We start from the raw sequence: 21,667 nt of genomic DNA, 5'->3' as shown, positions 1-21,667 counted from the left end.
TCTGCGGAGGATGGTGGGATCATCCAGCAATCCGAGGGAACGGAGGTGGGGGACCCTCCCTATGCCGGCTCCCGGGAGCCCCCTCCCCCCACGCGCCAGATTCGGGCTGAGTCCCAACACCCTCCCAGGCTTCCGCCACTGGTCCTGCAGACTCCGCCCTACGCGACGTCACCAATATGATCACGCCCCTCTCGTAGAGCGCCACCTGGCCTGGGTCAGGTGCCTTAGGCTGGGGCAGGAACCTGGGCAGTCAGTTCGACATTTAGAAATGGATGAATTGAGGCCTGGAGGCAGGAAGTAAATCTGGGCTATAGCCCTCTTGCCTGAGCCACCAGGACTCCAGTGGTGCAAGTTATGAGTGTAAAACAACTCTTGGGGCCCAGCTGACTAGGTGAGGGAATCAAGATTCCCAGCCTTTTTTTTTCCAAGAGGAATCCGCTGCTGGGTGCCGTCCTGATCTCCTTCACCTCATTCTTCTAGGCCATGCTCTGACATTAATTCTTCTCTGAAGAATGGAGTAATCCTCTCCCCTTCTCCACCCAACTCTGGGAGACCTTGAACCCTGATCTATGGTAGGTTATAATTGTTTCTCTGTGTGTCTCCTCAGACTGAGTTCTTTGTGGACAGAAGTAGACTTAATCAATTTCTGGGCCTTACTAACCCAGCCAGGCCCAGAACAGCAGCTCAACACACATTTACATTTATCCAACTGCATGAAAACCCCAGTTCTTTGTGACCATGGGCAAGACCTTTCTCCTCTCTGGGTCTCAGCTTTCCCATCTGTGAAATGGGAGGGGTGGTGCTTCTGTGTGCCACCTGCACTATAGTCAGCAAACTTTTTCTATAAATGTCCAAATAGTAAATATTTTAGGCATATTAAACATAGGGCCTCTTTTACATATTTTTTTACAACTCTTTAAAAATGTAAAAACCATTCTTAGCTCAAGTGCTGTACAAAACAGGTAGCAAGACCCCTGCACTAGAGAAACTCTTGCATATGTACACAGGAGCCTGATCAAGGATCTTTACGGCAGCAGTGACGTAACGGCAAGAAATTGGAAACAACCTAAATACCCATCAAGAGGATGACGGATGGTGAAACCATTGCACATCTCTTGTCTGAAGTGCTGAGTAGCAGCTAAAAAGAGTGAGGTGTGTAAGTGGCATGAAAGAAGTTTCCAACACATTATTGAGTCAAAGGAAACAAATTGCCAAATGATACACAGGGTATGAAAAAAATCAAGGAGACACCTAAGGTACCATATACATGTGTGTACATGCCCAATAAAAGGTCTTGAAAAATCCACTCCAAACTCACTGCAGGCGTTACCAGTAGGACACAGAATGGGATCGTGGAGAGTATGATGGTCATAATCTCAAGCCTCATCTTGAAAAGGCCAAGTTCAATCCTGCCCCTAGGCTTTCACACTGGCTGTTTCCTCTGCCTTGGGACCCTCTTCCCTGGGGTTTTTGCATGGCTGGCGAGTTCTCTGTTAGGTTCCTGCTCAGTTGTCCCCTCCTCAGAGGTCTTCACTGACCCCCGTCTAAAGCAACCATCCCCAGGTGGAAAATGGAGTGGCAGTGGGTGAGGGATGGAGAGAGACTTCATTGTATACCGTTTTGTGCCCTTTGAATTTCAAACCAAGTGAAATTACCACCCATTCAAAAAATAACAATGTAGAAAAACCAGCATAGCTCCCCTAAGACATTTTCTTATCACGTCCCCCAGTTTCATTTTCCTTGAGACACTTCTCAGTGCCTGAGATGACCTTATTTATGGGTTCCCTTGTTTGCTGTCCCCCCCCCCACTCCACCCCACACACTAGGAGGTTCCGGGGGCAGGAACCTCAGTGGGTCTGCCAGGTTGATGGCCTGAGCAGGGCCTTGCACATAGCAGGTGCCCCATACGTATTTGCCAAATGACTGGGCAAATAATGCGTGCGGGGTTTTTTCCACAAGAAAAATGTATTTTGAATTATGTAATTAAAACTTAATGATAAAAACTTTCCCCTACCTCCCCCCCAAACAGATGGAAAATAGGAAGGGAAGAGAAGATTATTGAACTGGGTGATTTTCAGGGTCCATTCAGCTCTAAATTTTTCAAAGACATTTGATCTTGGGGTTTTGAGGTTTGGGTTTTTTTGGGGGGGTCTAGCTGGTGGGCGGAATTTCCCCTCTCATAAGACTTTCTGTCTTATGAGAGGGAAGTAGGAGAAAGGGAAATAAACATTCTGGTGTTCCTCCATTGGTTTCTCTTCCTTCCGCTGGTCTGCATAGCTGGGGAAGGGGAGTTTTCTTCCTTAATTCCATTGAGGCCCCAGCTGGGCAGAGGGTCCCTAAAGGATGACAGCTGTCAGGCCTCCAAGTCCAAGACAGAGCTTGAATGGGTGCCAGTGGGCTTCTCAGCCCCATTCTGCCCCATCTGTAACACAAAATGTGGAAGATGGTGAAGCGGAACCCCTTCTTGCCCCTCAGCATTTACTCCCCTGTATTCTGGAAGCACCGCTCCTGTTTTTCCTTTGAGGAACCAGCATTCCCTATCTCTCATTTCCTCAGTTTTGGGTGGAGTGGACCCCAAGGCCAAGCGCTAGAGGATGGGCCTGTGACCCCAGCCTGGCCAATCAGAGACACAGAGACTGGTCAGGCACATGACCCAGTGTGGCCAATGAGAACCAGCTCTGGAAGCACGGCTGCAACTACTGGGAAACTGGCATGCTCTCCCCACTGGGGATGTTAGGCTTCTGGGATGTGAGCATGGAGTAGCAACTCTCTGCTACCTCATGTGGAGACCCTGCCTGGGAATGAAGCCAACTCAGAGAAAGGAAAACTAAGACAGTTCCTGATGACATCATCTGACAACTGGATGCAGTCATGCCTTAAGTCCCTGTACTCTTCAATTACATGGCCCAGTAAACTCCCTGGTTTGTCTTCCCAGGTTGAATGGGGTTTCTGTCACTTACAACTCAAAAGAATCCTGACAAAGACCTCCTTTCTGCTGCTGAGAAACCATCAACTCCCCCCCACCGGGCCCCGACTGGTAATAACCCAACTCTGTTCTCTGCCCTGCAAAGGCCTTACTGGTTTCCTCCCTCACATTTCCTTCCAGTCCCCCACCCCATACCTTAGTTTATGTGGCTCCACTCACCACCTCCTTGGACATCTCTAATTAGGCTATCTGGGCCCAATTCACAGCCTCTCTCCTCTAAGACCTGGACCACCCTCCGGAGATGTCCTGGTGGTCTCTGCAGTGCAGTCAGCCCTTGGTATTGGTCATCAACATTTCTTGAATTTTTCTGCCTTATTTCTGGATGGAGTGGGTGGTGCTTGGGATGGTGGGGCTTCACAGAGCAATGTAGGGGGCACATTTCTTGGAGGAGAAGCACAGTCTCTTTTCCTCTGCTTCTGCATCACCACCACCCGCTCCCCTCCCCCACCAACCATCATGCCTAGCACAATTCTTCAGGACCAGGTGTGAGAGTTTATTACTATATCAGGTAAGTCCCTGTCCCCTCTGGCCTCAATTTCCCCATCACTTAAAGAGGTGGCATGGGGGGGAGGGGGGGCTGAATTACATGCTTCTAAGAGAAACATTCAAGAACACAGGGTCCTTACCACCCAGCGCCCTCCTGAGGCCTGGCAGACCTGAGAGTAAGCATCAGCGATGACTGTGGCCCTGGAGAACAAAGGAAGGCCCTCAGGAGGGGACCCTCCTCCTCCCACCGGCCCTCCCATTCCACCCCACCCCACCCCAACTCACTTGCAGTGGAGCCCTCCCCCAGGAGGTAAATCCGGGATGTCCTCAGAGGCCAGAGTCCTGAAAACTGTGTTCAAGCTGGGGGGCTCCTGGCCAAAGGCACACAGCTCTGAGAAGGAGGCAAGGATTGTGGGAGTTACCCTGCTTGCTGACCACCCCTTCCGCCGGGCTCCTGGCGCCTGCTCACCTGCGACCCTGCGTCCCAGGGCTGCGTCCAGCACTAGCTCCTTCCTGATGGCCTCCTCACAAGGCCTGGGGGCCCCCGGGAAGCAGACCAGGATGCAGGTCATGTTGTCCAGGCTGCCCTGGAGAAGGCAGAGAAAAGAGAGCCTGGTGGACCACGGCTGAATGCCCCAGCACAGGGCTCCATGCCCTAGGAAACGGAGTTTCCCAACACTCCCCTTGCTCTAGTGCCCCCTTCTCAATCTGGTTATGCCCATATCTTTAAAGTCCCACCCTTCTGCCAGTCTAAACCAGGCCTCTCACAAGGACCAATTCCTTAGACCATGCCCTCTCACTGTCCTAGCACCACCCAATTAAACAGAGCCACTCCCCTTTTCCAAAGCTCCTCCCACTCTGCTGTTGAGCTGTTCTTCCTTCTGCCACTAGTCACACCTCAGGACCCATCTTTAGGTCTAAGGGCTGTCCCATTCCAAAAGACCACGCCCTTTCTCGTAAATCCCTCCCACTTATCTATCGAGAACTACAACTCTTCCGCCTTGTCTCAAGGCTTCCCTCAGTCTCCGATCCCTGCACATTTTGGCCCTGCCCCGTTCCAGCAGGCCCCGTCCCCTATTTGGAGTCCCACCTCTCCTTTTCTAGTATTACTCTCGCCCCTGCATCAAAGCTCCTCCCCCCTAAGTCCCTTAGGTTCTTCCCTCTAAGATCTCAAGCCCCGCCCCCAGGACCTTGCAAAGACACGTGTCCAACAGCTGCGCGCAGAGAAGCTCTGGGGCCAAGCCCAAGCAGAGGCGAGAAGCCGCCAGTCCCGCCAGGGCAGAGCCAGACATCGCGTCCCACACGCCATCAGAGGCCAGGAGCATGAATTCGTCCTCTGCTCGGCGTGCCAGGGCGGTCACGTCAGGCTCCGCGGAAACAAGCTGCAGTTCAGGGGGCCTTCCCGGAGCCTCTTTGTAGGCAAAGTCTCCCAGTGCTCGGGACACTGCCAGAGAGCCCTCGAGGCGCCGGCGGCTGATGGTGCCGCCCGCGTCATGGATGCGCTCGCGTTCCCGGGGACGGAGGGGCCGATGGTCTTCGGTGGTGAAGGCCACGGCGCCGGCGCGACTCAGCACCGCGCGGGAGTCACCGCAGTGCGCCAGGTACAGAAAGTGCGGGGAAACCAGCAACGCCAAGGCGGTGGAGCCTCCCGGCTCGCCGCGGGGCCAGAGCGCGCGCAGGCGTGCGTCTGCGCTCAGAAAGGCGCGGCGCAATGCTTCGCACACGCCCTCGGGCTCGCGGGGCGCTGGGCCCAGCGCCTCTAGCACGTAGCCCGGCAGGTGGCGCGCACCGAAGAGGGCGGCTCTCGTCCCACCGTGGCCGTCGAGGACCGCGAAGAAAGCCCAGCCCGGGCCCAGCCCGGGTAGCTCAAGCCAAGCGCAATGCGCGTCCTCCATGTGTGCGCGCCACCCTTGCACTGCGCTCGCCCCGAAGCTCAAGCCCCAAGACGCCGCCGCACCCCCGTGCGGCCGCTGGGCGCATCGCGGCGCGTCCAGGAGGGACTGAGGCCCGTCGGGAGAGCTGCGCCTCTCCTCTGCCTCCTCCACCCCCTCTTGCTTGCGAGCTGGCCAGAGGAGACGTTCCAGCAGGCGGGCAAGAGCCGCCATCCTTCAGCCTGGGGATCAGGAAAGCTCCACCCTCTGCACCTGCTAACAGCCCCGCCACCCCACCCCCGTCACCTCCACTAATCCTCTGCACTGTGAAATTTTAAACCACCTAAGTCTCCTTCCTATGCCCTTGACTTGCACTCAAGTCGAGTCACTGGAAGGGATTGAACTCTTCGTTCTCTCTTCCGCACCTTCAAAGTGAGGTTTGGGGTCTGGGTCAGGGAAAAAAGATAATAGCACCAAGCTAGCATTTACTATGAGCTACACACTGTTTTACATCATCATCTCCAATTTACCGAAGAGGAAACTGAGTCACAGAAGTAAACAGTGTTACAGGCATCAATCTCTAGAATCCGTACTCTCAACACAACACTCGGCTTCGGCTCCCCAGCCCGACTCTGTTCAACCTCTGCCCGCATCAGTGGTCCCATCCGGGTTTCAAAAGCTTTAAATGCTTGATTTTTTTTACTTCGACCCCTCCCCTCTCCGTCTCGCCTCACTCCAGGTTCAGCTCACCTTCTGGGCAGCACCACCACCCTTGATTGTTCTGCCCTATTCCCTCTAGGCCACGCCTCTAGCTCCTCAGTCTCGGACTGACCCCGCCCAACTCTGAACAATTCTAAATTGGCTTAAACCTCCCCAAGTCTGAGCTCCTCCCCTTGTCTCAAAACTTTCCGAGTAGTTTCTTCCCGCCCCCTTTCCCACTCCCATTGAGAATCTAGACTTATACCTCTACCTCTCAGTGGTAAAATCTTTATACCCTCCCCTCAATGCCACCTCTAGCTCCACCCCAACCCACTCTGAGATCCACGCCCCCATCCTCTCCGCCTAGGCTCCTTCATCATCATTTCCCGGAGCCCCTCACGCTACCCTCGGTCCCGCTTCTCTCCCCCTAGAGGCCCTTCTGTCTAGACCCCGCCCTTCAGACCGCCTTCCAGGCCTTCTCGACTGGTAGCCTACGGTCCTAGCTCCGCCCCTCTATTAGGAAGGCCACGCCCTACCTCCATCCTCCCGGGTGTTTCCCCTCCCCCTCGCCCTCCCTCAGGTTCCGCCCCCGTTCTCTGGCCCCGCCCCCGGCCCCCGCGCTGCAGTCGCCCCACAGCGGCCCCGCCCGCCCCCTCTGAGCCGAACCGAGGGCGGCGGCGGCGGCGGCGGCGGCGGCGGCGGCGGCTGCTGGAGCGGCCCGGGAGGAGGGGGCAGCGAGGATGGCGGCGGCGGCGTCCTGGGCGCGGCGGAGATGAGCGCTCGCGGCCCCAGGCCCAGGGCGGCGTGGCCGGAGTGGGCGGGGGTCCCGATGCAGGCCCGAGGGGGGCCATGGGGCAGGTCCTGCCGGTCTTCGCCCACTGCAGTGAGTAGGGGGAGGCTCAGGCCTGGTGTGGGGCCCGGGTGGGCTCCTCCCCGGTTTCCCCTCCGACCTGGGCCGCGGGAGAGCCGAGATGGGGAGGAGGCGAAGGAGACAAAGGGAGCTCTCCCTTCCCCCCGTGTTCTAGCGGCGATGGGGGCGACTTGACCCGGACAACCTGAGTGAGACTGGGCAGAGGCTGGGGGCACTGAGATAGCCGACGGGGGGCGCTCTGGGCCCTTGAATGTGCCGCGGGGCTCCGCCCGGGGATGAGGAAGCTCTCCGGGAGCTGTCCCCTCGCCCTGGTGCTGGCCACAGCCAGCGGTGAGGGGATTTGAATAGAGGGGTAGAACCACGATGGAGAAGAGGGGTCTGACTCCCCCCTTCCCCCGCATCACCCATCTTCGCATCCCACCTCCGTTTTCTCCCCAGACTCAGAGGCAGCCCCGACCTCGCCCGAATTGTACAATCCCCTGTCCCCGGGATACAGCCATCCCTGGGTTGGGACTAGGACTCCTGGGTCCTTAGGTTTTACCACTCCGGGTCTCTGATTCCTGGCCTCCTATTCCCTAGCTGAAGAAACAAGGTGGGGGCAGGGGGGGCATCTGATTTCAATCTCCAAACCGTATTGAGCATCTCCTGTAGGCAAAGCCCCAAGCAAACTCTGAGAGGCTGAATTCCATAATTGAAAACGCCCTGCCTGAGCCTTATGATTTCTGAGCCCAGGGCTCTAACAGTCCTTGTCTAACATGCTCTGTCTCACACCCCTATGGTTCTGACAGCTGGGGATTGCAACGCCGACCTAGCCACTTGCATGTCTTGGGAGTCGACATGCCAAAATTCTGAGAATTTGTTATTTCAACATTTTAGAGTATCATCCCAACATTCTAAGATCTTGTCCTTACCTGGGCTTACAAAGGAAGGCCCTACGTGATCTCCCCACCCCCACCCCACCCCGCCTTTCCTCTCTGCCCTCATCTCCCTTCCATCTCCCCATCAGTCACCCTGTTCCAGTCACATCTGCACACTTCTCAGTTCCTCAGATATGCAAAGCTTAGTGCTTGCCTCAGGGCCTTTGCACTGGCTTTTCCCTCTGCCTGGAAGACTCTTCCCTAGATATCCGCATGGTTTCCTCACATCATTCAGGTTTCTGTTCAAATGTCATCCGGGAAGTCTTCCTCACCAACCGGTCTGAAATAGCATCCCCTTACTTTCTTTTCCCTTACCTTAATTTTTCTCCACACACTTAGCACCCAACATCATAAGTTTAATTGTTACTGTCTATCTCCCCTATAGAGTGTAAGCTCTATGAGACTAGGGATTTTGTCTGTTTTGTTCACATTTGTATCCTCAGGATCTAAAACAGTGCCTGGCATGTATTAAACACTCAATTAATGGTTGTTGAAAGAATTAATTAATTGAAGCCTCCTAAAATCCCTAATTTAAAGACACTAAGATCGAGATTCATGGATTAGAACTTCTAAGACTGAGCTTCAGACAGCAGGGATACTAAGGTTTTACTGTATACAGTAAACTGTACTGTATACAGTTTTTCTGTATACAGAATCTTCTAGAGGTCCTGTAATTAAAACTCTAAGATTCCTTAATTCAGACAGGTTTCCAGGACTAGCACACTACTTCTGTAACTCGGGCAATCTAAGCTTCTAAGAGTCTTTGGTTCTTTCCCTCTTGCAGAAGAAGCTCCGTCTACAGCTTCCTCTACCCCTGACTCCACAGAAGGTAAGCAGAGAGGGAGGGTGTGAGAGTGGGACTTGAAGGGGGCTCACAGCTGGGTAAAGGGGTTAAGGGGAGCGGGCTAGGTAGGGTCTTGGTCAGAGGAGTTCATGCCCTCCTTTGCTCATGGCAGGAGGGAACGACGACTCGGATTTTCGGGAGCTGCATACAGCCCGGGAATTCTCAGAGGAAGACGAGGAGGAGACCACATCGCAGGACTGGGGCACTCCCCGGGAGCTGACCTTCTCCTACATCGCCTTCGATGGCGTGCTGGGCTCTGGGGCCCGCAGGGATTCAGCTGCTCGCCGCCCACGGCCCCAGGGCCGCTCAGTCTCGGAGCCGCGAGAGCCGCCCCCACAACCTGGCCTGGGCGACAGCTTGGAGAGCATCCCCAGCCTAAGTCAATCCCCGGAGCCCGGGCGCCGTGGTCACCCCGATTCTGCCCCTCCAGCTGAGCGCCCCCTGGAGGACCTAGGGCTCCAACTGGACCAACTGGGCTGGGCGGCCCAGGGAGCAGGGTCCGGGGAGGACTCTGCCACCAGTAGCTCCACCCCGCTGGATGACCAAGATCCCGATGGATCAGAGGTTGGAGAGTCTGGGAAAGGTGAGATGTCCCAGGTGCTGGGACCAAAGCCACCAGGGGTGGGTGGTCTCTCCTTAGGGCACCTCCATGGTGAAAGCTCACAGCCTTCTCTCTCTAACGCACCAGGACTGGACCTACAACTCGGACTCGCTCAGTCCTCGCCGCCCGAAGTCTTGACTCCACAGCCCAGCCCTGGCTCTGGGATCCCTCAGGCCCGTACCCCATCTCCACTTCGATCTCGGGATTCGAACTCGTGGCCAGATGAGCCCTCGCTGGACAAGAAGGAGGAGGAAGAGCCGTGGGGGCAGCTGGAGCGGGAGCCAATCACGGGGCAGTGCCTCGATAGCACGGACCAATCAGAATTCACATTGGAACCACACTTTCTAGGTAAAGTGCATGAGGGAACGTGCTCCTTTGGACTACAGCGAGGGTGGAGGATTGATTTTTAAAGGGACCATCCTCGGGAAGGAACGGAGGAGAATGGAGAAGCGAGGAGGTATTGCTACTGGCAAGACATTGTAAACTCCACCCTTTAAAAAAATTTTCCCGTTACCTGAGATTGCTATTGGCTCTTTTTAAATGGTTCCCCCTCCCACCTGAGAAGTCAGCCCTCCCACCTGAGAAGTTGGAAGAAGCATTAGGATTGGCTAATTGCTAAAAAGTAATCCCTCTTTTGGAGTGCTCCCCCTAGAGGCTGATTTTGGACAGGCCAAATCCCTGAAAAAATAATGCTCTTTTCTGAATGTGGCCACTGGGCAAGTAAAGGTAAACTGTGCGTTTTAAAAACTCTCCTATTGGGCTTCCCTGGTGGCACAGTGGTTGAGAGTCCGCCTGCCGATGCAGGGGACACGGGTTCGTGCCCCGGTCCGGGAAGATCCCACATGCTGCGGAGCGGCTGGGCCCGTGAGCCATGGCCGCTGAGCCTGCGCGTCCGGAGCCTGTGCTCTGCAACGGGAGAGGCCGCAACAGAGAGGCCCGCATACCGCAAAAAAAAAAAAAAAAAAAAAAAAAAAAACTCTCCTATTCCCTGACCACATGAATTGGCCAATTGTAAATAGACCCCGCCTTACTTTAAAGTATGCTCAGCCTCCACGAACGGTTCCTATAGGTAGGTTATAGACATCACTGCTTTGGGCTGTTTACAAAGAGAGCCACCCCGTTTTGGAATTGTTCCCACCGCAATGGAGAGTCATTGGCTGGGTACAAAGGGGCCCCGCCCCCTTCCTCCCTCCCTCCGGGTTCCACTGAAGTGGGCAAAATCCCCGAGAAGCAGCAGTGTCTGTAGCCTCTCACTCGGAGCCGAGATGGGGAGTAAAGGTGGGCTTTCGGGGCGGGTTGGGACGCGGGCGCTGGGGGACCATGGAAAGGGACCCAGATTCACTTTTATCGCCCTCAAATCTGGGGGATGTTTCCTCTTGGTCCCAGATTCCCCAGAGCGGCAGGCTGGGGCTGGGGGGCTGCGGGGGTGTCTAGGGAGGGCGTGGAGGGAGTATGGGGTCCCCTCTCTCTCGAGCCGGAGCTTTGGGGCCCAGGAGCAGTGAGGTCCCCTCCCCCAGCCTCAGGCCCAGGCGGTGCTGTCACTCAGTAGCTGGACAGGCCAGCACAGCTGCCTGAGAGGCACCCTCCCCCCAGCGTGCCTAAACTTAGCCCCCGCCTCAGGCGACCCGGCCCCTCCCCCACCGCTGGCTCAGGCTTTGGGGAGCCTGCAGGGGAGGGGTTGAGGGGAGGTCTACCCTAGTTAGAGGTACATGGGAGGATGTGCATAGGGAAGATACAGAAGTGAAGAGAGTCAGACTGTGAGGGGGACTGGTTGGGATGGGTCAGTTTGATTGGAGTTAAGGGTGGGAGGATGGAAACTGTCTGGAAATAGATGGCAGGGTACTGGGCTCTCAGTTCCGGGCTCAAAGCAGAGCCGATTATAGGGACGGCTGTTAAAAGTTAAGATGAGGGCTTCCCTGGTGGCGCAGTGGTTGAGAGTCCGCCTGCCGATGCAGGGGACACGGGTTCGTGCCCCGGTCCGGGAAGACCCCACATGCCGCGGAGCGGCTGGGCCCGTGAGCCATGGCCGCTGAGCCTGCGCGTCCGGAGCCTGTGCTCCGCAACGGGAGTGGCCACAGTGAGAGGCCCGCATACCGCAAAAAAAAAAAAAAGTTAAGATGAGTGAAATGAAACTTTGGGGTCCAAAGGTCACTGATCAGGACAGAGGCTGGGCTTGGGAGGTGAGTTTAGGATCTCTGAAAGGGGTCAGAAGTTTGAGTTAGGGCCTAGGAAGGAGGATGATGTTATTAATACATTTAGGACTTAGATGTATGTGTTGGTAGGGGTATCAAGGAGATATGACTTTACACCTGTCAGGGTGCAAAAAATAAAAAGAACAATAACACCCATTGCTGGGCAGGATGCTGGGAAAAGATCACTTGCATGTTGCTCATAGAAATAAGGATTGTTACAGTCTTGCTTGTAAGCAATCTGATAATATTTATGACATTGGAAAATACATACTTAGTCCACCCAGCGATTCGACCCCTGGCATTCTATCTCAGAAATAGAACCTGCCGGAGGTAAGAATATCTGCAGGAGGCTGGTGCTTGTAGTACTGTCAGGGAAGAGGATGGGGGGAGGAAACAAAATAAACGACCCAGCAATAGCTGCATGTTTGAATAAAATGAATGATGGTGTAGCCACACCATGGAATATCGTGTAGCCCTTAAAAAGAATGAATTAATAGCTATTCCCATTGACTAGGAGGGAATTCTAGGAGGAAAAGTAGAGTGAGATATGCATGATGCAGAAGATTGATTTTTCACCCAAAATTGTGTTCACACATTATCTATGGGCAGAAGTAAGCTTGAGGGGACTTGCTAGACAGTTAACTTGGGTTTTCCAGGAGGCAAGCATGGAATAAAAGAAGATAAATAAAAATCTGGAAATTGGGTTAAGGTTCTGACAGGTGTGTCAAGAGGTGATGTTTCAGCCCGGAGACAGGAAATAGGAGGTCAAGAGGTCAGCCAGGCCAGCTCCAAACCCCAGTCTGATTGCCGCCCCCTCCCTCCACAGTGGCAGACCTGCTGTACTGGAAGGACACGAGGACGTCAGGAGTGGTCTTCACAGGCCTCATGGTCTCCCTGCTCAGCCTCCTGCGTTTTAGCATCGTGTCCGTGGCGGCCCATGTGGCCCTGTTGCTGCTCTGCGGCACCATCTCTCTCAGGGTTTACCGAAAAGTGCTGCAGGCCGTGCACCGGGGGGACGGCGCCAACCCCTTCCAGTGAGAGCCTGCAGCCTGGCCCCCAACCCTGACCTCTGTCTAGACCTCAGTGGTGACCCTAAGTCATGACCCTTGACCTCAGATCAGGCACTGACTTCTCACCCTGGCCCTGACCCATCCTGTTCCTGTTCCTGACTCCAACCTGACCCTGACATTAAACCAGACTCTGACCCTTGACTTCCAGCCGTAACCACAGACCCTAACCTCTTACCCTTAATCCTTGATCCCGTCTCCTGACCCTGACCTCCACCCTAGCATGCTACACCTGGCCTTACTCCCCAACCCTCACTTCTTGCCCTTGACTCAGCCACGCCCCTCAGCCTGGGTCCCATCCACCCACTGAGTGGCCTCACACACCTCTGTTCTCTCAGGGCCTACCTGGATGTGGACCTGACCCTGACTCGGGAGCAGACAGAACGTATGTCCCAACAGATTGCCTCCTGCGTGGTCTCTGCGGTCATGCAGCTGCGGCATTTCTTTCTGGTAGAAGACTTCGTGGATTCCCTCAAGGTGCCCCGAAGCCCCCCAATCCCTCCTGGGTCCCAACATTCAACTCCCTGCCCCTGGGGGGAGGAGGGGAGGCGGGCCATTGCTGGGGAAGTTCCCAGCCCAGGGTGTACCCCATAGCCTCTGCTGACCCCGACCCTCACCTTCAGCTGGCCCTTCTCTTCTACATCTTGACCTTCGTGGGTGCCATCTTCAATGGTTTGACTCTTCTCATTCTGGGTGAGCTGGGAAGGCTGTGAGGGGTGGGGCGGGAAGGTGGGTTGCTGGGGTCTGCTGGAGGACAGGGCTCTGAATGGAGCTGTTAATCTCCCTGGAGAGCCCTGACCCCCATCTCTGTGCCCGCAGGAGTGATCGGTTTATTCACAGTCCCTCTGCTGTACCGGCAACACCAGGTAAGTGCGACAGGCCCTCAGTTGGCAGTACCCCAGCCAAGCAACCCCCCACACACACAGCCAGGGTCCATGACAGATGTCCCAGCCAGAGACAGGAGGACAAGCTGGTGTTCCCACCCCTGACAGAATCAGGCTCTGACTGACACATGCTAGACACAGGTGGTCTGCCCGCTGCCCCTCCTCCATGCAGCTGGAGTCTACCTAATATGTTTCAACAGCCAGAGACAGGCACTTCGATAGGTGGCCTGTGACAGAGCCAGGATCTGACTGACACATTCCAACCCAAGGCACGTAGACTAACTGATGCTCCTCCCCACCAGTGAGCCAAGGTCTGCCTTGACACGTCCTACCTCTAGAGAGGCAGCCTGACTGGTGTCTTCTCTCCCTGACATAGCACGAGGCTGAACAACACTCCTTCTAGCCAGAAACAGGCAGACAGATGAATGCCTTCTCCTGATACCCTGATACCCCGTCTCCCCTGATACCACCAGAGGCTGACAAACGCATATTCCATTTGCAGACAGACAGACAGACAGACTGACGCCATCTATCCCTACACATAGTCTGGGTCTGACTGACACACATCCCAGCCCAGAACACTGACAGAACCAGGGCCAGCTGACATATATCCTATCCAGAGACAGGCAGATGGACCAACATTCCATTTCTGACATTCTCCGGCACAGCTGAGAGCCAAACGATGCATGTTCCTGCCAGGGAGATAGTCCTCACTCCCTCACACGCCGGAATCACCGAGGCTCACAAAGTCCATTAACACTGAATTAAACTAATATTTAAATCAATCCACTCAGGGACTCAACAACCAACGCTAACACCCTCTATTCTTACGCTGCCCCTAAGCACACACACACACACACACACAAAACTCGCTCAAAGATTAACAGTAGTTCCCAGGACGCAAAGCCACTGGCAAATTCTTGTGTGTCTACCTGACATCACTTCCCACACAGAGTGTGGTCCAATTGACTTGACACTTCACCTTGGACTTCTGACTTCCAAGGGTATTTTATCAGGTTTAGAGTTGATGGTGGAGTGGTGGGCCACTCCTCCCAGCTCCTGATCTGGGGGTGGGGGAGGAAGCAGCTTTCTTAATGAATTAGGGAGAAGAACCCCCTCCAATCTCTCCTTTCACCCCTTCTTGTCTCCCCAGGCCCAGATTGACCAGTATGTGGGATTGGTGACCAATCAGTTGAGCCACATCAAAGCTAAGTAAGGGCATGTGGTAGAGACGGATGGGATGGGGAATGAGAAAACTTGGGAATGCTCCTCCTCGCCCCCACCCCCAATATTCCCTGTCCCTAAATCTCCTGGAGCTGAGTGCCTGCTTTTCTTAAAAGGTGAGAGACAGTTCCATCGCAGGCCAGTAGGTGGAGGGCAGGGGCTGGCTTGGGCACTCAGTTCCTCCATCCAGTTTTTAGTTCTCAGATACTACTTATCCTGTCGCTTGCCCCACCCCTTGACTCCACCTGTTTCTCCCTCAGGATCCGAGCTAAGTTCCCAGGGACCGGAGCCCTTGCCTCGGCAGCAGCCGCAGTCTCCGGATCCAAAGCCAAAGCCGAATGAAAGGGGTGTCTCTGCCTGCGGGACGCCTGCCCCCACCCCCTGTAGCCCTCTGCCCTCCTCCATTTCCCTTCCATCCCCACCCTCTCCCTGCCTCATCCCAAGCCATTTCCCAGTGGGTGTCAGGGTCGCTCACACCAGGGAGTTTGCGCAAATTGCCTGAGTGGCCAGGACTACATTTCCCAAGAGGCTCTGCTCTAGGAGTCTTGGAAAGGCGAGGCACCTTGGCCGCGGGGCCTGCTGGGACTTGTGGTTGCCTAGATAGGGCACACGCCCTGCACTTCCGGGACCCCAGCGCTGGAGGCGCCGTGAGGGGGTGGTGTCTCCTGGATGCCACTGGCCCCAACGCTGGGGCTTTGCATGGGGCCCAGGGGAGGCCTGAGCTTGGATTTACACTGTAATAAAGACTTCTGTGGAAAACCCAAGGCCTCCTGTGCTTCCGGCCCCCTCCAGTTTTCACCTTCCTGTGCTGAAAAGCAGGTAAGTGATACTCAAGGAGGAACCTTCCCCATCTCTGCGGAGGAAGAACCTTCCCCTCTGCCATCTGAGAGTTGGCTAATCCCAGGGCTAGCCAAGCCTTGACAGCCACTTTCCATGCCTGTGCTCAAGGCAGACATCACGAGTCAATCCCCACACTCTCCCTGCTGTGCAACCATTTTACCTGAGTCCCAGACCCATGTATCCAACTGCCTAATGGAAGCCTCCCCCCTCAAGCATATCTAAACCTCTTCCTTGTCCTATCTGATTTCCCAGTCAGGGACATCCCCTCCTGCCCACATTGTCGCCCAGCCAGAGACCCATGTATGGCCCTGGACTCCTATTCCCTCACCCCCCCACATCTAGTCAGTCAGCAGGCCATGTCTTTTCTCTCTCTGCAACCTCTCCACCCGCTTCCCTCCATTCCAACTGCCTTGGGAATAAGCACAGAGCCTCGTGGCCTCTTTGGGCCTCAGTTTCCAAAACTAAACTGGGGGAGGAGGAGACAGGAGACTGGAGTCTAAAGACCCACCACAGACCTGGATTTGAATCATCTTCACTTTTTGGCTGCGTAACCCTGAGCAAGTGACCTCACGTCTTGAAGGCTCATTTCCTCAAATAGAAAATTGTCGCCATAAACTACGTACATGTAAAGCCCTTGTTACAGGGCCTGGCATAGAATAAATGTCCAGTAAACAGAAGCTGCATTGTTAGCTATGACATTGTTTCCCAAACCTCAGTCAACCCTCAGGACCTTGATGATCTTTATATCATCTGTTCTGCTATTTGCCTAATTTTTTCTTTAAATTGGTTTATTAAAAAAATAAAATGTCTTTTAAAAGGAAATGTTACTCCACCACCAAGGAAGTCAGTATCACTTGCCAGAAATAGAAGATAGCAGTTAAACATAAAACTATTGCCATTTAAAATGTTTGTGCATCACCTAAAATTTTGCCTCTTGTGATGCTTGTCACATTTTAGGAGCTAGATAATGATGTTACAGGAGTAGTAGTTACAGCCTCAGGTTTTGTATACAGGGGTTGCCTAGCAGCAGCTAGCTAACTGAAAGAAACAGGACTTAGGGGGGCTTCTCTTGAATCTGAATTTGCCAAGCAGGGGCAGTGTTTTAAACTTCCAAATAAAAGAGCAACATTTCCTAAAGATACTTTTATTCATACTTTCCATAAGACAGAGTGTCCATTTGTCCATCTCAAAAAAAGGAGGAAGATGGACTGGTTGCGATTATGGGTTCAGGAATGGCTAAAGCCCCCAAGCCCATCCTTGGTACCCCCACTGGAAGCAGGAAACAAGTTGAGTGACTCCCAGTTGCCTGGTGCCATGTCAGTCTTCTATAGCCAGCTGCTCGTTATGATTCCCCCTAGTTGCACTAGTCTTGTTTTCCAGATGGGGAAACTGAGGCTCAGAGAAGGATAGCGATAATATTCTTGCATTCATCCTACAAACATTTAGTAAGCATCTGGCAAGTGCTCAAGCACTCTTTGGGTACCAGGGACATAGAAATGAACCAAAGTGGTTAGGACTCCGTGCTCCCACTGCCTAGGGCCTGGGTTCAGTTCCTGGCCAGGGAACTAGGATCACATCAGCTTCGCGGTGCGGCCAAATAAACAAACAAACAAAATCCACCAAAACAAAGTCCACGGTTACATGGAGCTGATATTCTAGCGGGAGCAGCCAGACAACAAACAAATAGAAGTAGAATATGGCAGGTGGTGATCAGGGTGATGGAGAAAAGTCCAGAAGGGGAAGGGGATAGAGTGACAGGGCTTGCTATTTTAGATTGGGTGCTCAGGGAAGGCTTCATTAAGTGCTGATATTTAAGCAGAGGCCAGAGTGAAGAGAGGCAGTGAGTCATGGGAACATGCGGAGGAAAGGAGATTCAGGCAGGGGGATCAACAAACGCAATGGCCCTGAGAAGGGAGCATGCCTGATGTGTGCAGCAAGAGATCTGTGAACCGGAAGCCAAGTATATGAGGAGAGAGGAGTAGGAGATCGGGTCCGAGGAGTGCAAAGGTCTAATCATCGGGATTGTAAGGCTGTGATGAGAGCTTTGACTTTTATTCTGAGACGGGAGCCATTGGGAAGGTTTCATGTCGGGGAATGATATTGTCAAAGGATCACTGACTTGGATTTTAAAAGTATCACTTTTTTTGTAATAATATAATTACAATGGCACAAGTTCTGTTCTCCCAAGTGGATGGGCTGTGTGGATAGGGTAGGGTACTATCCGTTTCTACGCCTCACTTTCCTCGGCCATAAAATGCAGATGCAAAAACTGATGATCTCTAATGCCTAAGCTCAATGGGGACAGAAATTCTGTCATCTCCAGAACCTAGGACTGCGTCTGGGACTCTGTAGGTGCTCACTGAACATGTGAAAGAACGGAGGGCTCTGTAGATCGCTGAAGTTCCACAAAAGAACAGCAGGTGTCGCCCCAGCCCTATAGCCGCCAGCTCGGAGCCTCCGGGGCTGGGCTAAATCAGACTCTAGCAGGAACCCACCCACTCGAATTCGGATTTCTTAGGAAAGGGGCCTCTGAATGCCGAATTATGAATCTTTTCTCTTAAAAAATGGACTTCTTACTTGGGAAAAAGGGGCTTCTGGCCCTTTAACAGCCAGAAGGGAGGGCGCCAGGTCCCTTGGCGCCGTTTCCCAGAATGCGCGGCGCTATGCAAATGAGACAGTTTCTAAAGCGACAATGATTCAACTCATATGAGGCAAACTCAACATTTTGGAAGGATATGCACCGTAATAAATAGATTGGGAGAATTTATAGATATTGAAGTCAACAGTCTCACACGCTCCCAAACTACATCACCATAGGTGAAAAAAGTAGAAATTTATGGATTTTATATAGCTGTGTGGGGACGTCAGTTACTCGCCCGGATGATCCTCAGTGGTCTGGGGTGCAGGCTTCAAACCTGTAGCTGTCTAGCGACAGAGTGGTTCAATTCCACCTTTCGGGCGTAGTGCGTCTCTCCTTTATCCCAACTACATGTTAAAGAGTGCGGATTGGCTCCGACAACGTCGTCTCACTTCTGTGTTCAGCAATTTCTCATTCCCCACCTGGGACTCTTCCTGTGGATTCGTTCCTCTTTTTCCGCTTTTCCGCGACTAACAAAGAACTCCAAAAGATTAAGAAAAATTCGTCTACACTCTCTGTTCTAGGATATTTACAGTTTGAGAGTGATCCTGGATTCCTCCCCTTCACTTGCTTACTCACTTATTCATTTACTCACTCATGTATTTAATCACGCATCCACTTAACTAAGCAAATATTTATTCATTTGATCATTCATTCATTCATTCACTCATTCAACAAGTATCTGCTGGGTGGTTGCTCTATGCCCGGCCCTGCACTGAGCGGTCCTGGGGACACACTGGTGATGACAAAACCCTGACCCTGACTTCATGGTGCTCCCAGTCCAGTGGAGGAGACAAACTTTAAACACTAATCAATTACCCATTTAATTAACAACTACAAAAGTGATAACTACTGGGAAGGCAGGCACAGAACCTGTGAGGACATCTTACAAGGAGACCTGAGTTCAGGTAGGGTGTCAGGGTAATATCTGAATATACACCTGAAGGATGAGAGTGGATTAGCCAGCAGAGAGGGGGAATATTCCAGGCGGGGAAACAGGGTGGCCCCAATAACAGCGATGAAGATAGTGATAACTGCATTTTACTCTGCGCTCAGCGCTGGCGTGTACTAGCTCACTGATTCCCCTCAGCCCCATTCTGCAGCTGAGGAAACTGAGGCTCAGAAAGATGAAGTCTCTTGTCCAAGGTCACCCAGCTTTGGGAAGCCTCCAGCCCCAGGGCTCTCAGACCTCTGGCCCATGCTATTTACCACTGCCCTGTGCTGTCTTTCCCAAATCAGCTACTCACCATGTCCTGTCTGTTCTGCCTCCTAAAAGTCTTTTGAATCCTTCCCCTCCTCTCTCTCCCACAGCCCTGGTCCTATTCCAGGCTCCCCCTCCCACCTCAGTGTCCTCACCCTAGCCTCGTCTCTGATCTTCTGCCTTATCCTTGCCCCCTTCCTCTCCCAGCTACCCTCAACCTGGCAGCTAGAGGAGTCTTCCTAAAGCACAAACCTGTCCCTGACCTTCTTATGCTCAAAACCAGCCAGAGCTCCCCAGTACCCTCAAGAGAAGGTCTAAACTCTTAGTCTGGAATTTCAGCCTGCAGAATCTTCTCCCTGGTAACCTCTCTCTTCACACCTTTTGTTCTAGCGCCTGTGACCCTCTAGTTCCCTCAGTGTATCAAGCCCTCTCCCCACTCACAGCTATTTGCACTCACTATTTCATTAGACTCAACCTTTTTCTATTCCCTTCTATGCTGTCTATTTATCCTCTAAGGCTCAGCTTAGCTATTCTCTCCTCCAGGAAGTCTTTCCTGACTCCCAGGTCAGGTTAGGTGCCTCCACTGGGCCCCTCAAGTCCCATGGACTCCCCCAACCCTGTCCAATTTAGATCATCCCTGACTATGAACAGGTCTGTGTCCCCCACTGGACTGTGAACCTTAGGAGCGGGGAGCCTGGGGCTGTCTCTGTCTCTGCAGTATCCCCAACCCTGCCCAGCACAGGGCTGGGCACACGATAAATGCTTAGCAAATTTTGTGAATTAACTAAGAAACTAAGTAATTCCATCCTGACAAATTCCACTGCTTAGTCATTTACTAAGACATCTGACCTCTGGACCAGTACTTCCATTCCCAGAGTGCTTGCTGCTATGCAAATGAGAGCGGGCTTGGATCTTGCAATGGGGATGGCTCAGCTGTATCTTTGGACAAAGTGGCAATGGTTTTGGTTTAGTCAATATTGGTTTGTCCCCAATATGTTCCAAACCCAGAAGAAGTGATCATGTGAAAAAGCAAAAGGCAACTGATCTTCACTGTAAAAGTGATCCAAGTTTTGTGACTCATATAACCATGAGGACTTGCTATATTCCTGAGTGGTCTTCAGCAGCATAAACTTTTTCTACCTCTAACTTTTGCTCAGACAATTCCCAGAACATTACAGGGTCAAGTACAATAAGTTCCCTACATATGAACCTTCAAGTTGTGAGTTTTCAAAGATGTGAACATTCATTTGCATGTCTAATCATGCAAGTTAGTTCACGTGCAATGATACACGCAGGTTGCAGCAGCCGTTCAGAATGCAGTCCAGTGCCACCATGTCATCTATGATGAGAAAAAAAGAGCTACTACCTAGACATCACTGGATGACTAGCAAAAAAGAGCTACTACCCAGACGTCACTGGATCGTTTTTTCTAGAGGGTAGACAGAATTGAAGCCAGCAAGAAACCAGAACCTGTGCCATCAACGTCAGGCGTGAGTGAAATTGCAGCTCACCCTCCGTCTCTTATTGTTGACGATCCTTCAGCTCTACCATCTCCCACCTCCTCTCCCTCCTCCAGTCAGTAACTCTTCTTGCCTGTTCATTCGGTGCCAGCCCCTGGATGCCAGCTGTTGTACTGTACTACTGTACTTTTCAAGGTACTGTACTGTAAAATTTAAAATGTTTTCTTTATTTTTTGTGTTTGTTTTTTAAGTATTATTTGTGTGAAAAGTATTATAAACCTATTACAGTGCAGTACTATGTAGCCGAGTGTGTTAGCTGGGCACCTAGGCTAACTTTGTTGGGCTTATGAACAAATTGGACTTAACGAACGCCCCCTCGGAACAGAACTTGTTTGTATGTAGGGGGCTCATTGTATAAATTCTTCCCTCACCAGGAAACCTCCCTGACCTTTAGCATTCTGGTATCAGACACCTCATGGCTTATATTCTGCCTCATTACTTCTTCAAGGAGGAGGTACAGCCTGTGTGTGTGGGAAGTCCTCCTGACTGTCTAGCCTCCCTCCATCCTGCTGTTGGCTGATTCACTAGTAAGAGTTCCAGTGTGTGTGTGTGTGTGTATGTGTGTGCATGTGTAGTCCCATAGCAATCTAACCTCACTCCTTCATGCCAAGAGGCAGGCAGGTGATGGGTGTCAGAAGCAAACAGACCCTGAAGCTTGGTGGATGCACTTTTAAGAGCTTTTTATTGGCGACAGTGCAGAACCACGAAGGGGAGGGTAGCGGCCCAGTGCCAGCCAGCCCCAGCCCCCCAGGGGTCGGGTGCAAAATACAAAAAGAGAATCACAAATACAGCATGGGGTGAGGGTAGCTGGATATTCAATAAATTG

General features: G+C 52.8%; 2 protein-coding genes across 14 annotated transcripts; one reads left to right on the top strand and one right to left on the bottom strand.

The window, feature by feature from the left end:
* Positions 1–2,071: 2,071 nt before the first annotated feature.
* On the bottom strand, positions 2,072–6,001 carry PPM1N (protein phosphatase, Mg2+/Mn2+ dependent 1N (putative)). Of its 13 annotated transcripts, none has more exons than XM_081217874.1 (5): positions 4,663–6,001; positions 3,942–4,059; positions 3,758–3,863; positions 3,613–3,693; positions 2,083–2,336 (listed from the first exon to the last, which is right to left on the bottom strand). In XM_081217874.1, the coding sequence occupies exons 1-5, from the start codon at positions 5,575–5,577 to the stop codon at positions 2,195–2,197; spliced, it is 1,362 nt and encodes a 453-aa protein (XP_081074000.1). In that variant the 5' UTR covers positions 5,578–6,001; the 3' UTR covers positions 2,083–2,194. The 13 variants fall into 13 exon arrangements, with proteins under 13 accessions (XP_081073995.1, XP_081074004.1, XP_081074000.1 ...); XM_081217877.1 differs by having other exon boundaries at positions 2,185–2,336; positions 3,613–3,673; XM_081217876.1 differs by having other exon boundaries at positions 2,263–2,422; positions 3,613–3,673.
* A 718-nt stretch (positions 6,002–6,719) lies between these two features.
* RTN2 (reticulon 2) lies at positions 6,720–15,406 on the top strand. Its single transcript, XM_081217868.1, has 10 exons — positions 6,720–6,925; positions 8,615–8,659; positions 8,787–9,257; positions 9,363–9,623; positions 12,294–12,501; positions 12,873–13,011; positions 13,158–13,227; positions 13,354–13,400; positions 14,572–14,630; positions 14,903–15,406. Exons 1-10 carry the CDS (start codon positions 6,892–6,894, stop codon positions 14,982–14,984), a joined length of 1,416 nt encoding a protein of 471 aa, XP_081073994.1. The 5' UTR covers positions 6,720–6,891; the 3' UTR covers positions 14,985–15,406.
* The last annotated feature ends 6,261 nt before the right edge of the window (positions 15,407–21,667 follow it).

Source organism: Mesoplodon bidens, assembly GCF_964165515.1.
Source record: "Mesoplodon bidens genome assembly, chromosome: 18".
In the NCBI taxonomy this organism is placed as follows: domain Eukaryota; kingdom Metazoa; phylum Chordata; class Mammalia; order Artiodactyla; family Ziphiidae; genus Mesoplodon; species Mesoplodon bidens.
This window is presented reverse-complemented; position numbering and strand designations above follow the sequence as displayed.

Bases quoted from the DNA above. Each gene is read 5' to 3' on its own strand.
- RTN2 (XM_081217868.1), top strand. From the start codon at position 6,892: ATGGGGCAGGTCCTGCCGGTCTTCGCCCACTGCA. The intron at 9,624-12,293 runs GTAAAGTGCATG...CTCCCTCCACAG, and splicing joins ATTGGAACCACACTTTCTAG to TGGCAGACCTGCTGTACTGG. The intron at 12,502-12,872 runs GTGAGAGCCTGC...CTGTTCTCTCAG, and splicing joins GACGGCGCCAACCCCTTCCA to GGCCTACCTGGATGTGGACC.
- PPM1N (XM_081217869.1), bottom strand. From the start codon at position 5,577: ATGGCGGCTCTTGCCCGCCTGCTGGAACGTCTCCTCTGGCCAGCTCGC. The intron at 3,864-3,941 runs GTGAGCAGGCGC...CCTCCTTCTCAG, and splicing joins CCTGGGACGCAGGGTCGCAG to AGCTGTGTGCCTTTGGCCAG. The intron at 2,423-3,757 runs GTGAGTTGGGGT...TTTGTGTTACAG, and splicing joins GGGGGAGGGCTCCACTGCAA to ATGGGGCAGAATGGGGCTGA.